Genomic DNA, 15,820 nt, shown 5'->3' with positions numbered 1-15,820 from the left:
TCGAACTCGTAAGCCTTAGGACGCACGACATCGAAACTAAAGCTGAACTTTAAAGTGTACTGCCTTAATTGAGACTCCATTTTGCACAAATACGAATAACTCACAAATCGCACAATGTAAACACACGCGAGCGTAAACGGCGAGCATGCTGCGCTGCTACGTCCGACCGCTAAGGCGGCTCGGCCGCGACTGAACCATTACGCCGCTTTCACACTATACGGTTTTGACCGTACGGCAAAAAGCCGTACGGCTGTAGGTGTGAAGAAATGTATGGCGCCTTTCACATTATACGGCGACGGCAAAATGCCGCTGCCGTGCCGTGCTGCAGCCGTGTCTTGCCACTACAACAGACGGTCGCCGTACGGCAAGTTCGACAACAGTGGCCTACGTGACTAAGTGCATGCTTTCACACTGGACGGTTTTGAGCCGTACGGCGTCGACTAGTTCGTTGTAGTGTCGTTTTATTCATTTGTGTTTATTCTTGTTTACTGAAAAGTGTAGAAGAATGGATGAAATTGATACTGAACTTTTGATAACCTTGGTGGAAGTAAGACCTGTTCTGTGGGACAAAACTCTAGATGCGTATAGAGATCGTATTGCTACAAAGAATGCTTGGCGGGAAGTTTGCGTAGCACTGAAGCAAGATTTTGATGAGATGGAAGACAAAGATAAAAATGCGTTTGGTAAGTATTTATTTAATATATTAATATTACATTTAATACGTTTTAAACAGTTTTTATTTAACGTTATAAATTTTATTCTAAAAGTAAATCGTTTGTTTATAAGTAAATTACTGCTACCAGTCACGTTTTTTTTGTTTTGTTTATATTTTGCACGACGCGTTTCGGGAAATAATTCCCATCCTTAAGTGCGTTTTTCTCTAAGTTTTCATCATGTGTGGTGTCTTTTTATGTGTCAGGTCTTGCATTCTGTTTTCTTTACTGTAATTTATAAGAGAAACACGCACAAGACCTCACAAATAAAAAAACACTACACATAATGAAAACTTAGAGAAAAAAACGCACTTGAAGATCGGAATTATTTCCCGAAACGCGTCGTACAAAATATAAACAAAACGATTAAAAACGTGAGTGGTAGCAGTAATTTATTTATAAAGAAAACTATTTACTATACAGTCGCAGGCTTTCACAAACAATCTACAAAAAGGAAAAGGCTTGTTAATTTATATCTTTGACATCTGCCATGACACGCTTCCAGCATTTGTCATAAAATATTTACAAAGAGTGTTCCTTATGGCGTTGGCTGTCAGTCCTCCTCTTATGTTGGCATCTTGGGCTAAGTCTTCCAAACCAGTGAAGGATGTGGTGTCTTCAATTATAAATCCATCTCTCTGACGTACAAAATTGTGTAAAACAATGCAAGCTTTAACCATTTTTACTGCAAAATCTGGATGAACATTTAAAGGTCGGTGAAACAACCGCCACTTATTGGTGAGGATGCCAAAAGCACATTCCACATACCTCCTTGCTCTGCACAAACGGTAATTAAATACACGTTTCTCAACTGTCAAGTTTGTTCCCCCAAAAGGCCGGAGCAAATGCGTGTGTAGGCCAAATGCTGCGTCTCCCACGAAGAAGTAGGGTACTTTTGGACCTTCCGTACCAGGCAGACATTGGACGTCTGGAAATTCCAGGGAATTACTTTCTATTGACTTCCATAAACTGGACCGTCTGAACACTGAAGAGTCACAGTCTTTGCCATAACTTCCTACGTCGACATAAATGAACCTGTAGTTGGAATCCGCTACAGCCATCAGAACCACAGAAAAGTATTCTTTGTAATTGAAGTACATTGATCCGCTATTAAATGGGGCAGTAAGACGGATATGTTTTCCATCCACCGCTCCTAAGCAGTGGGGGAAATTAGCAGTACGTTCAAATCCAGCCGCTATTGATTCCCATACCTCTTTGGTCGGTCTTTGTATACATTCTTCCCGCAGTGATGACCAAATTGCTGTGCATACATCATTAACCACTTTACTTGCTGTAGAAATCCCAATTCTGTACTGGAAATGTAAGTCAGTGAAGGAACAACCGCTTGCCAGATACCTGAACAAAACGAAAAAAAATCAGTGACATTTAGTTTGCAGTGGACATTTTTTGTTACAGTTTTGCTTTTTTCTATACAAAATTAAAATGTTTTCATACAGTTTTGTTTTCTTTTGATGTAGGTATAGAAGTAATACGGAGGTGGACCAATCTACGAGACTCCTTTGTGAAGTCAAACATAAAAATTCAAGCTGCGAAAAAAAGTGGCTCAGCAGCAAAGAAAATGAAAAAGTATGTATATTCTGATCAGCTGCAGTTTCTAAAAAAGCTGTATGATGCTCGAGAGACGGAGGACAGTTTTCAATCGGAACGCACCGCCAGACTGGAAGAAGATATAGAAACGCAGGGCTCCGTCGAAAATACTGAGAATGTTTCTGGGCCATTTGATACAGCACCCACACAACAAACATCCAAAAGCGAGTGCCATACAAACAGAAAACATAGAAAACCTGATGCAATCGAAATGAAAATATTACGAGCTCTGGAAGAAGACAAACCTTGCAGCAAAATGTCATTTTTACTTAGTCTGAAGCCTCATCTGGAAAAATTTGATGAACAGGATTATCTTCAGTTTCAGATGGGAGTCCTCAAAGTTATAGAAAATATATATGAAAGGAGAAATATATTGACAGCTCAACCTCCTCCATTTACCCATTACACACCTCCCATGCCCTATAATAATAGATTTCAAGCTTATTCTTATTCACCTATGGAAAATGCTGCTCCAATATCCTCTTACCATACGCATCAGATTCGTCCTCCTCCAGCTGCACCAAACCCAACTACTTTTCTCGAACAACCATTACAGACTTCTCAAGGTCGCAGTTCTTATCAACGAATTAATAAAGTGCCACCACCATACCCTTCGCCTTCCACAAGTAGCCATGAAGGCCCACCATCAACAACGCAGTTCTACAACGTTTTTGCAGAGAGCCTGTCGCCACAAAGTGACAGTACAGTCAGTCCTGCTACAAACTCTTTGGTTTCAACTGCTGATATTGATATTGACTTTTCTACTTCATAATCTGAGCGTAATAAAAATGTAAAACACAAATAAATAAGTAAATAAACAGAACTAGTTTTTATGTATTAAATTACCTTAACGTGATAGCCAGCATTTGAACAGGTTGGATGCAATTGCGGAATTGTGTGTTTTGTCGTTGTAACACATCCTTTAGTTTTCTATGTAATTCGTCAAACGAGGTAATAGACATTCGGAAATAGTTAAAGAATTTATTTCCGTCGTTCCTCAAATCTTCAAAGAGTGTATAAAATAAACCCACTTCGTCTCTTCTCTGGTTAATGGGGTGTACCCACAAAAGACGACCTTTTCTTTTGCGGCGACGATGAAGCAACCACAAAGCAACAACTCGTTTACGGTTCATCTTGATACACACATTAAGCAAACTGAATAGACACCAACAACTGGTCACGTCAAAAAGCCGTGTAATGTGAAAGCAACACAGGCACGGCTAAAACTCGTACGGCTTTTTGCCGTACGGTCAAAACCGTATAGTGTGAAAGCGGCCTTAGGCCACACGGTCACTAGCGCAATACGCTTCCCCAAACACACCTCATTATCGCCATTTGTGCACATCCCGGAATGAATTTACCATCTTTGACGCAATTCTCCAATTTCAGTACTAAAAATGCGACGCTACTTCTTGCTGTGTCCCATCGCAAGTTACATTCAAGCCCTTATGACGCTCATCAAACAAGAGCGTGCAAATCAGCTTCAATCGCTTAGTGCCATCTCAGTCGGTTGCAGAAGGTACCTCACCCTATGAGATACAATGGCGAGTTGCCGCTATTACCAAAGCGGCGGCGACGACGACGACGACGACGACGACAACCGCGAGGGTCTCTATCAGGGGTAGAAAATACATCACAAGAACCAAGTATTTCGCGTCGGCATTCTCCCGAGACTCCCAAAAGCAGCAGTTTCTGGTGCCTACTTTAATAGCACCATTCGCACTATTCATTTGCGAGAGCATTTCTTAAATACCGCACCCATTTATAATTTGTTTTATCCTTGACCGCTTTTTTCGAAAGGGCCACGGTGGGAGGGGCTTTTACAAAATTCATTTGCCTCCTGTGAGGATCGAACTCACGACCTCTGGTTTACTAGACCAGCGCTCTGCCACTGAGCTAAGGAGGCGCCTCCTACCGCGCTTTTCGGGTACTTTGTTCTTATGGACTAGTGAATCGGAGATCTTCAGCTGGAAACGCACCGCATTAGCGACCATTATTTGCATTTAGTTAGCACAGCTGCTGCTTTCCTACACATCTCACACGATATCGATGTACACCTAAAATTCCAAAACAACACATTTATTTCATTTCAGAGTTACTTTTAGCTTCAAATACCATTCCTCTGATATTCATACGAAGCTAGGCATCGTCGTAACCCGTTACGTTCATTACGCAAGGCTCACGAGAGGGGCGCAGGTTGCATCCGCGTAGACACAAAATTTTGCGCCGCCCAGCGTGGGGCTCGAACCCACGACCCTTAGATTAAGAGTCTCATGCTCTACCGACTGAGCTAGCCGGGCTCCACACAATGCTTTACGAGCCTTACAGTACTCATGGGACCTGCGACCATCTATGGAAGATCCTTTTGACTACAGCTTATTTCCTGCTGCCACAAATGAGCTACAATCCTATTCAATGAAAAATTGTCTCCGAAAGGCATCAAATCTGCTTCAAATGATACGTGGCTATCAGCACCATTATTCAACACACATGCTCGACTGTGCGCACACGCCCGTGGCGTAGCTCTTGGGCCCTGAATCAGACGCAGTAGTTAAAACAAAAACTCTCCTGAACGGCTCTGTGCCGAAAATTTCGCTACAGATCACCCTTGTCTTGCTTCAGCTTCAGGTAGACGCCGGTTTGCAGCCAGGAAGCGGACAGCAGCAACTTTCAACTAGTTTTGTAGTACTCAAACATCACAGTAAAACAGCATGCATCTTTTGCAGAACTGGAAAAACTCGACCGTGACAGGATTCGAACCTGCAATCTTCGGATCCGAAGTCCGACGCCTTATCCATTTTTTTTTCTTTTTTTTTTTTTTTACACAGTAAAACAGCATGCATCTTTTGCAGAACTGGAAAAACTCGACCGTGACAGGATTCGAACCTGCAATCTTCGGATCCGAAGTCCGACGCCTTATCCATTTTTTTTTGTTTTTTTTTTCTTTTTTTTTAGACGCCTTAACCACTTTTTTTCTTTTTTTTATTTTTCTTTTTTTTTACTTTTTTTTATACACCATTTTTTTTTTTTTGTAATGCACGTGAGTGCTAGGCAGCCGGCGGCAAGGTGGGCAGGGGTCGCAATCCTGAGGCCTGGCCACGATGTCACCGCCATACCCTGCACCCATTTGCATCGTTTTGTGATGTGAATTTATAGTTCTATATTTATTATTACATTTTGTTTAATTTGTAATGGGGCGTCATGTGTGTTCCATTGTTTTTATAAATATAACAGAATGTTAAAGTGAAATCCATGTCTGGCCGTAGGATTACGCAGCACAGTATGAAATCCAGCACAGCAGGTACTCAAAGTTGGTCTTCGCGTAGAAATAATTTTCCCAGTTTCCATGTCGTTGATAAGTATTGTGCATTCGGTTTCCCGATGGGTGAGTGTGGATTGCTGCTTCTCAAAACCCTGAGCATGCCATGCATTGGAAGATGCGCGCTGGTAACGTGGTGACACCATAGAGCAGGGACATGCCAAACAACCATTTACCGTATTGTAAAGCCTCTTGATAGGAGGAATAGAAGCTGCTGGAAACTCCTGGTTCGTACTAAATCTGCGTGCAGCTTTGATGAAAAATAATGCGAAATGAAAGTAAACAAATGAGGAGCCTCTTCTGGGTGTCGCTCTGCGGAACCAAAAGTAAAGTGCTGTCATTTGAAAATGAAAAGGAACTCCAAAAAACAATTAAATGTTCGAGGCCGAGTGCACTGTGCACTCAGTACCGTCGTTTGACCCACGATGCAAATCACCCACAGCTGATGGTGCGGAGCAGACCATATCCATGGAAACAATAACAGTATAACAAATTAGTGAAAAAAAAAATCCGTCCAATGGATCTGTAAACTTTAATTCTGCCATCACTTAAAGCAATAGTGAGAAAATTTTGAAACTGGTCTTGATACTGTCGCAATTTCTTAATCGCATAGTACTCTTCGATGAGGTACATCTGATAATCGTGTAGCGTTGGCGTTGTATGGACGAGCATGTAATAGACGAACTGGCCCATGAGCCAGACATAACTATTATTCTTAGATTGAGGATAAAGCTGCCAGTCTGGTTGGAGCGCGTCATAAAGTTGAATGGAAGAATCCGACGTCCTATTAATGACAGCGAGTTTCTTTCGTGTCCACTGCCATATTTGTGTTTGATCCCGGCAGTGGAAGAGATGCGGCAGCGTTTCCACTAAGTTACACTTCGCACAAAACGGGGTGGGCCGCAGCTTGATTTTGTGCAATTTCTCTCCAGTGGGAATCACCTCATTGACAGCGTCATACCAAACAGATCGAACTCTGGAGCGAAGGAGCGGAGAACTAATGTTCTTCCATACATTTCTCCAGTTTTTGCCTAAATATTTCTTCTCAATTGGGTTATCCAGCTGCCGTTTAGTAAGAGCACGATAGGTCGCCGCCGTGTTGAACGGATGCGGGTTGTCCTGAACATAGCTGAGCTCCACATAATACCGCCGGATATAGCCAAGCTCAGGATGAATGTGTCCCACAGGCGTTGGCGCAGACATATCCTTTGGACGTAAGGTGTTGAAAAGCCGTTCCGTGAGACTATTCGGGTTACTGTGTAGTATGCGGGAAGTACGAGTTAAAAAAGTCGCCACACATTGGGATTCAACGTCTTTGACGCCTAAGCCACCTCGGGAACGAAGTAACGAGGTAGCTTTAAAGGAAACTTTAAAGATGTTCCCTCGCCAGACATACCAGCAAGCAAGTGCTAAAATTTGTTTTCGCAATGGCTGTCGGGATTGGTAAAACAGCGGCAGTGTGATAGAGCTTACTGAAAACGTAACTATTAATAAACTGTGCCCTCTGCATCCGGTCTAAAGACCGCATGTTATGTTCTTTGATCACCGCACGTAAGATGGTAAGCTTGCGTTCCCAATTCACGTGGAACATGGTCTGGGGGTTCGGTGATATAACCAGGCCGAGATGCCACAGGTCTTCGGTCTTGTCCAACCAAGAAATATCGATGGAGTGGGGGTTGCGACCTAACGGCATGATTTTGGACTTTCGCTCATTAAGTCTAGCGCCACAAGCGACAGAGTACTGATGGACAATCCGACGAACTGACCCCAGCTCTTCGGTGTTAGTAATAAGCACACTGATATCGTCGGCATAGGCGTGGCAGACCGTTTTTGTGTTTAACGTTTGCAACCCGTGTAAAGTTACGTAAAACTTTTTAAGAAGTGGCTCTATAGCGATCGAGAATAGCGTCATAGAAAGGGGGCACCCTTGTCGCACTGCCTGTCGTATGGGCACGGGGGCGGTTAACTGGCCGTTAACCTTCACGCGTGAAGACGTTCCGCAGATACATTTCTGAATAAGCTGCCGAAAACGCTGGTTGAATCCCATCTGACTCATTGTGCGCAATAAAAAGCCGTGATTAACTCTATCAAACGCCTTATCAAAGTCGAGAAACAATAACGCCAAATCAGTGTTGGTAATCCAAGTTAAATAAGTCAGGTCGCGATATTCACACAGGGCATTTAACATCGATCGACCACTGACTGCACTCGTCTGATAAGGGCCAAGTACTTTGCCAAGAAGTACTTTAAGCCTGGTGTTTATAATCCTAGTCAAGATCTTAAAATCGGAGTTAAGCAACGTAATTGGCCGAAAGTCATTTAACATAGTCGGATTGGATGTTTTAGGAACCAGGACAACCATTCCTTCCGTGAACTGCGGGGGGAAGGCAGCATGCGATAACAGTTCGTTATACATGGCAGTCAATTCGTCGCCGATCACATCCCAGAACCGTGAATAAAATTCGACCGGCAAGCCGTCTAAGCCGGCGGCTTTGTTCTTGGCAGCGCACGCAAGGATGGACTTAACTTCAGAGTTTGTGACATTGGCCAAGAGAGCAGCGTTATCATCCTGATCGACCGTGGAGGCGATGTCGTTAAAAAAATCGTCCCCCGCCGATAGATCGGTATCTGACTCGGAATAATGTTGTCGAAAATAATTGAAAACATGCGTCTTGATAGCACCCTGCTCATTGTACAGATTCCCGCCAGCATCCTTCAGATGAGCAATAATTTTTTGTTTACCACGTTTGGTTTCCCGTATGAGATGGAATAACGATGCGGACTCGTGGGCGACGTCATCAGAAGAGCGCGATCGTACCCGATTGCCAACAAGTGCTTCACGAACTAAAGCAGTAATTTTTGCTTTGATACGCTTGATGCGGAGCAGGTTGTCGGACAAAGCAGAGGGATCGCTGTACAGCTGGCGTAAACCGAGGAAATAAAATTCTAGAGACCGTTTCCTCCAATAAGCCCTGGTCCTGGCAAACTGGCAAATACATTTCTTAATCCGCGGCTTAACAAGCTCCGTCCACCAAAGAACGCGCTCCCTATACCGAGCTTGCCTCTGGAGGCACTGCTGCCAGGTGTCAACGAGGCAACGCCGTAAGTCCGCGTCATCTAGCAGCGAGACATTCAGCTGCCACGGGCCGCGTCCCAAAAAGGTGTTCTGACGCACATGCCGAATCGTGATATGGTATGCGGAGTGGTCACTAAAACTGAGCGGCCAAAGTTCACAATCACGAATGGTATGTAAAAGATCTTGAGAAACATAAAACCTATCCAGACGGCTAGAAGAAGCAGCACTCACATAGGTATAGCCCATCGTGTGCGGTCGAAGGTGACACCAACTATCTTGTAAATGCAGTCCATCGGTTAACGTTAGTAGCTCGGGACAAAAATTAAAATTCGGACTTTGATCTTCTTTGCGTAAAACGCAGTTGAAATCCCCACCCAGGATGATCTCCAGACGCACGTTTGTCAATAAGGGCACAACTTCAGCCCTAAAAAAATCACTTCTGTCCCTTCTGCCAGCGGACCCTGTCGGGGCGTACACGTTCAGGAGAAGCAAATCCTGGAATTGGGCGGCAATGCCGCGTCCCGTGTCTAAAATCGCTGTAGGTTGGTAAGCGATGCCAGCTTTGAATAAAATCGCAGTGCCCGCCTCAGTGCCAAGATTTAATATGGCATCATACCCAGGTATTTCTCCAACCTTGGGTGACACAACTTCTTGGAAGAAAACTATATCTATATCGGCGGCATATAGATAGTCGGTCAAGCATTTAAGTTTGACATCGGATGCGATCCTATTTAAATTAACTGTGGCAAGTTTATAATCTTGCATGGTGGGGATAGAAAGGGTCCGGTTTATTCACTTTCGTCTGCCCAAGACTTGTCAGCTGGCGTATGCTGATGGCCAGTATCCATCAGCTCAGAACTCGGACGGTCGACATGCATCTCCATATCGGCCTCCCCCGCGTGGCGCGCGACGGAACCCATTTCATCTGCGCCGCCGCGTTCACTGCCGTCTTTTCGGATCTGCTTTATAGTGCGCTGCAATTTCTTTTCCAGAGTGCGGATCTCCTCCTCACTCTGCTTTCGTGCCGACCGCTTAGATTTCCCAGTTCTTGGGGGAGGTGCGTCGGCGTCAGAAACGGTTTTGACGTCCGTCAAAAGGCTGTGTGTAGAGCCTTCCTCAGATAGGTCACTGCCGAGAGGGAGGGGTGTGGGGGGCGCAACGTCAGGGGGGCAAGAAACGCGGGACCTGTCGCCACCATCCGACAACTGTTTCAGCTCGACGGACGTAGTTGGAGTAGGGACGGGAGTCGGTCCTGCATGGTCGGCACGAAGGCCGACAGTCGGGGAAACCTGCAGGTGTGCAGCGTGGCTGTCGATATCGGGGACATCACTACGAACGGGACATTCGGGGGTTGCCGCAGAGTTGTTTACAATGACCGCACCAGCGTCTGGGGTCACCGCAGCCGGTTGGTGGAGCGTCGGGTGTGTCGTAGGCGACTCCATCAATGTCTGCGCGTAAGACAACCGATCGCCATCGTGCCCATCGAGAGGTGTAAGACGATGTTGCATTCCTCGGCGACCCGCCCGGACACGGGGACAAGCAGATTTTAAATGGTCGGTAGAACCACAAATTACGCAAGTTCGCGGTTGTCCTTCGTACATCACCAGCGCTCGAAACCCCTGCACCAAAATGTTGGACGGGATGTGCTTCGTCAAATCAATTTTCGCATTCCGAACGCCGTTATCAACATTGAAATGTTTGTAACCCCTCCATTGCTCGGCATGAATTTGCAACACATTACCGTAGGGAGACAAAGCTTGCCGAATTCTATCGAAGCTAACTTCGAAAGGCAGATTAAATATACGGACGGTTCGTAGCCCTAGTCCAGCATGACTAACGGATACTTTACAAATTTCGCCTTTAGAATTCACAAAATCCGCTGTGCCTGCCGTGAGGGTCATAATACGTACGCAAGGATCGTCACTAATCAATTTTACATAAACAGCGTTCGCAAGAAAATCATACGAAAACCCAAGAACTTCGTCATCTCGCAGTCCTAATCGATCATAAAACCAGTCAACGAGTTCGTGAACCTGTGGTCGTACATATCCATACGGAAATCCAAATCGTAGCGTGTAACGTCTCAACTCATCTTCCATCACTTTCTGGAAGCAGTACTTACAGTACCAACAGCTGCGTGCGCCCTTAAGCACAGGCGAAGCGACCACTACCGCACGTCTGCACACGGCCGCGGCCGCGGCGGAACTGAATCCATTAGGCCACACGGTCACTGGCGCAATACGCTTCCCCAAACACACCTCATTATCGCCATTTGTGCACTTCCCGGAATGAATTTACCATCTTTGACGCAATTCTCCAATTTCAGTACTAAAAATGCGACGCTACTTCTTGCTGTGTCCCATCGCAAGTTACATTCAAGCCCTTATGACGCTCATCAAACAAGAGCGTGCAAATCAGCATCAATCGCTTAGTGCCATCTCAGTCGGTTGCAGAAGGTACCTCACCCTATGAGATACAATGGCGAGTTGCCGCTATTACCAAAGCGGCGGCGGCGACGACGACATACCGCACCCATTTATAATTTGTTTTATCCTTGACCGCTTTTTTCGAAAGGGCCACGGTGGGAGGGGCTTTTACAAAATTCATTTGCCTCCTGTGAGGATCGAACTCACGACCTCTGGTTTACTAGACCAGCGCTCTGCCACTGAGCTAAGGAGGCGCCTCCTACCGCGCTTTTCGGGTACTTTGTTCTTATGGACTAGTGAATCGGAGATCTTCAGCTGGAAACGCACCGCATTAGCGACCATTATTTGCATTTAGTTAGCACAGCTGCTGCTTTCCTACACATCTCACACGATATCGATGTACACCTAAAATTCCATAACAACACATTTATTTCATTTCAGAGTTACTTTTAGCTTCAAATACCATTCCTCTGATATTCATACGAAGCTAGGCATCGTCGTAACCCGTTACGTTCATTACGCAAGGCTCACGAGAGGGGCGCAGGTTGCATCCGCGTAGACACAAAATTTTGCGCCGCCCAGCGTGGGGCTCGAACCCACGACCCTGAGATTAAGAGTCTCATGCTCTACCGACTGAGCTAGCCGGGCTCCACACAATGCTTTACGAGCCTTACAATACTGATGGGACCTGCGACCATCTATGGAAGATCCTTTTCACTACATCTTATTTCCTGCTGCCACAAATGAGCTACAATCCTATTCAATGAAAAATTGTCTCCGAAAGGCATCAAATCTGCTTCAAATGATACGTGGCTATCAGCACCATTATTCAACACACATGCTCGACTGTGCGCACATGCCTGTGGCGTAGCTCTTGGGCCCTGAATCAGACGCAGTAGTTAAAACAAAAACTCTCCTGAACGGCTCTGTGCCGAAAATTTCGCTACAGATCACCCTTGTCTTGCTTGAGCTTCAGGTAGACGCCGGTTTGCAGCCAGGAAGCGGACAGCAGCAACTTTCAACTAGTTTTGTAGTACTCAAACAACACAGTAAAACAGCATGCATCTTTTGCAGAACTGGAAAAACTCGACCGTGACAGGATTCGAACCTGCAATCTTCGGATCCGAAGTCCGACGCCTTATCCATTTTTTTTCTTTTTTTTTTTTTTTACACAGTAAAACAGCATGCATCTTTTGCAGAACTGGAAAAACTCGACCGTGACAGGATTCGAACCTGCAATCTTCGGATCCGAAGTCCGACGCCTTATCCATTTTTTTTGTTTTTTTCTTTTTTTTTAGACGCCTTAACCACTTTTCTTCTTTTTTTTATTTTTCTTTTTTTTTACTTTTTTTATACACCATTTTTTTTTTTTTTTTTTTTTTTTTTTTTTTTTTTTTTTTTTTGTAATGCACGTGAGTGCTAGGCAGCCGGCGGCAAAGTGGGCAGGGGTCGCAATCCTGAGGCCTGGCCACGATGTCACCGCCATACCCTGCACCCATTTGCATCGTTTTGTGATGTGAATTTATAGTTCTATATTTATTATTACATTTTGTTTAATTTGTAATGGGGCGTCATGTGTGTTCCATTGTTTTTATAAATATAACAGAATGTTAAAATGAAATCCATGTCTGGCCGTAGGATTACGCAGCACAGTATGAAATCCAGCACAGCAGGTACTCAAAGTTGGTCTTCGCGTAGAAATAATTTTCCCAGTTTCCATGTCGTTGATAAGTATTGTGCATTCGGTTTCCCGATGGGTGAGTGTGGATTGCTGCTTCTCAAAACCCTGAGCATGCCATGCATTGGAAGATGCGCGCTGGTAACGTGGTGACACCATAGAGCAGGGACATGCCAAACAACCATTTCCCGTATTGTAAAGCCTCTTGATAGGAGGAATAGAAGCTGCTGGAAACTCCTGGTTCGTACTAAATCTGCGTGCTGCTTTGATGAAAAATAATGCGAAATGAAAGTAAACAAATGAGGAGCCTCTTCTGGGTGTCGCTCTGCGGAACCAAAAGTAAAGTGCTGTCATTTGAAAATGAAAAGGAACTCCAAAAAACAATTAAATGTTCGAGGCCGAGTGCACTGTGCACTCAGTACCGTCGTTTGACCCACGATGCAAATCACCCACAGCTGATGGTGCGGAGCAGACCATATCCATGGAAACAATAACAGTATAACAAATTAGTGAAAAAAAAAATCCGTCCAATGGATCTGTAAACTTAAATTCTGCCATCACTTAAAGCAATAGTGAGAAAATTTTGAAACTGGTCTTGATACTGTCGCAATTTCTTAATCGCATAGTACTCTTCGATGAGGTACATCTGATAATCGTGTAGCGTTGGCGTTGTATGGACGAGCATGTAATAGACGAACTGGCCCATGAGCCAGACATAACTATTATTCTTAGATTGAGGATAAAGCTGCCAGTCTGGTTGGAGCGCGTCATAAAGCTGAATGGAAGAATCCGACGTCCTATTAATGACAGCGAGTTTCTTTCGTGTCCACTGCCATATTTGTGTTTGATCCCGGCAGTGGAAGAGATGCGGCAGCGTTTCCACTAAGTTACACTTCGCACAAAACGGGGTGGGCCGCAGCTTGATTTTGTGCAATTTCTCTCCAGTGGGAATCACCTCATTGACAGCGTCATACCAAACAGATCGAACTCTGGAGCGAAGGAGCGGAGAACTAATGTTCTTCCATACATTTCTCCAGTTTTTGCCTAAATATTTCTTCTCAATTGGGTTATCCAGCTGCCGTTTAGTAAGAGCACGATAGGTCGCCGCCGTGTTGAACGGATGCGGGTTGTCCTGAACATAGCTGAGCTCCACATAATACCGCCGGATATAGCCAAGCTCAGGATGAATGTGTCCCACAGGCGTTGGCGCAGACATATCCTTTGGACGTAAGGTGTTGAAAAGCCGTTCCGTGAGACTATTCGGGTTACTGTGTAGTATGCGGGAAGTACGAGTTAAAAAAGTCGCCACACATTGGGATTCAACGTCTTTGACGCCTAAGCCACCTCGGGAACGAAGTAACGAGGTAGCTTTAAAGGAAACTTTAAAGATGTTCCCTCGCCAGACATACCAGCAAGCAAGTGCTAAAATTTGTTTTCGCAATGGCTGTCGGGATTGGTAAAACAGCGGCAGTGTGATAGAGCTTACTGAAAACGTAACTATTAATAAACTGTGCCCTCTGCATCCGGTCTAAAGACCGCATGTTATGTTCTTTGATCACCGCACGTAAGATGGTAAGCTTGCGTTCCCAATTCACGTGGAACATGGTCTGGGGGTTCGGTGATATAACCAGGCCGAGATGCCACAGGTCTTCGGTCTTGTCCAACCAAGAAATATCGATGGAGTGGGGGTTGCGACCTAACGGCATGATTTTGGACTTTCGCTCATTAAGTCTAGCGCCACAAGCGACAGAGTACTGATGGACAATCCGACGAACTGACCCCAGCTCTTCGGTGTTAGTAATAAGCACACTGATATCGTCGGCATAGGCGTGGCAGACCGTTTTTGTGTTTAACGTTTGCAACCCGTGTAAAGTTACGTAAAACTTTTTAAGAAGTGGCTCTATAGCGATCGAGAATAGCGTCATAGAAAGGGGGCACCCTTGTCGCACTGCCTGTCGTATGGGCACGGGGGCGGTTAACTGGCCGTTAACCTTCACGCGTGAAGACGTTCCGCAGATACATTTCTGAATAAGCTGCCGAAAACGCTGGTTGAATCCCATCTGACTCATTGTGCGCAATAAAAAGCCGTGATTAACTCTATCAAACGCCTTATCAAAGTCGAGAAACAATAACGCCAAATCAGTGTTGGTAATCCAAGTTAAATAAGTCAGGTCGCGATATTCACACAGGGCATTTAACATCGATCGACCACTGACTGCACTCGTCTGATAAGGGCCAAGTACTTTGCCAAGAAGTACTTTAAGCCTGGTGTTTATAATCCTAGTCAAGATCTTAAAATCGGAGTTAAGCAACGTAATTGGCCGAAAGTCATTTAACATAGTCGGATTGGATGTTTTAGGAACCAGGACAACCATTCCTTCCGTGAACTGCGGGGGGAAGGCAGCATGCGATAACAGTTCGTTATACATGGCAGTCAATTCGTCGCCGATCACATCCCAGAACCGTGAATAAAATTCGACCGGCAAGCCGTCTAAGCCGGCGGCTTTGTTCTTGGCAGCGCACGCAAGGATGGACTTAACTTCAGAGTTTGTGACATTGGCCAAGAGAGCAGCGTTATCATCCTGATCGACCGTGGAGGCGATGTCGTTTAAAAAATCGTCCCCCGCCGGTAGATCGGTATCTGACTCGGAATAATGTTGTCGAAAATAATTGAAAACATGCGTCTTGATAGCACCCTGCTCATTGTACAGATTCCCGCCAACATCCTTCAGATGAGCAATAATTTTTTGTTTACCACGTTTGGTTTCCCGTATGAGATGGAATAACGATGCGGGCTCGTGGGCGACGTCATCAGAAGAGCGCGATCGTACCCGATTGCCAACAAGTGTTTCACGAACTAAAGCAGTAATTTTTGCTTTGATACGCTTGATGCGGATCAGGTTGTCGGACAAAGCAGAGGGATCGCTGTACAGCTGGCGTAAACCGAGGAAATAAAATTCTAGAGACCGTTTCCTCCAATAAGCCCTGGTCCTGGCAAAC

The 15,820-nt window shown here is 45.1% G+C and overlaps 1 protein-coding gene and 4 non-coding genes across 5 annotated transcripts; 1 reads left to right on the top strand and 4 right to left on the bottom strand.

Moving 5' to 3' along the window:
- Window positions 1-505: 505 nt before the first annotated feature.
- Window positions 506-3,093, top strand: LOC126199093 (uncharacterized). The gene is made up of 2 exons (XM_049935845.1): window positions 506-683; window positions 2,192-3,093. Exons 1-2 carry the CDS (start codon window positions 506-508, stop codon window positions 3,091-3,093), a joined length of 1,080 nt encoding a protein of 359 aa, XP_049791802.1.
- Window positions 3,094-4,155: 1,062 nt separating this feature from the next.
- Trnat-agu (transfer RNA threonine (anticodon AGU)) lies at window positions 4,156-4,227 on the bottom strand. Its single transcript has one exon. It is a non-coding gene; the product is annotated as a tRNA-Thr (tRNA).
- A 321-nt stretch (window positions 4,228-4,548) lies between these two features.
- Trnak-cuu (transfer RNA lysine (anticodon CUU)) lies at window positions 4,549-4,621 on the bottom strand. The gene has a single exon. It is a non-coding gene; the product is annotated as a tRNA-Lys (tRNA).
- Window positions 4,622-11,324: 6,703 nt separating this feature from the next.
- Window positions 11,325-11,396, bottom strand: Trnat-agu (transfer RNA threonine (anticodon AGU)). Its single transcript has one exon. It is a non-coding gene; the product is annotated as a tRNA-Thr (tRNA).
- A 321-nt stretch (window positions 11,397-11,717) lies between these two features.
- Window positions 11,718-11,790, bottom strand: Trnak-cuu (transfer RNA lysine (anticodon CUU)). Its single transcript has one exon. It is a non-coding gene; the product is annotated as a tRNA-Lys (tRNA).
- Between the last annotated feature and the right edge of the window lie 4,030 nt (window positions 11,791-15,820).

The sequence above is a fragment of the Schistocerca nitens genome, chromosome 8 (genome assembly GCF_023898315.1).
Source record: "Schistocerca nitens isolate TAMUIC-IGC-003100 chromosome 8, iqSchNite1.1, whole genome shotgun sequence".
Lineage (NCBI taxonomy): Eukaryota > Metazoa > Arthropoda > Insecta > Orthoptera > Acrididae > Schistocerca > Schistocerca nitens.
This window is presented reverse-complemented; position numbering and strand designations above follow the sequence as displayed.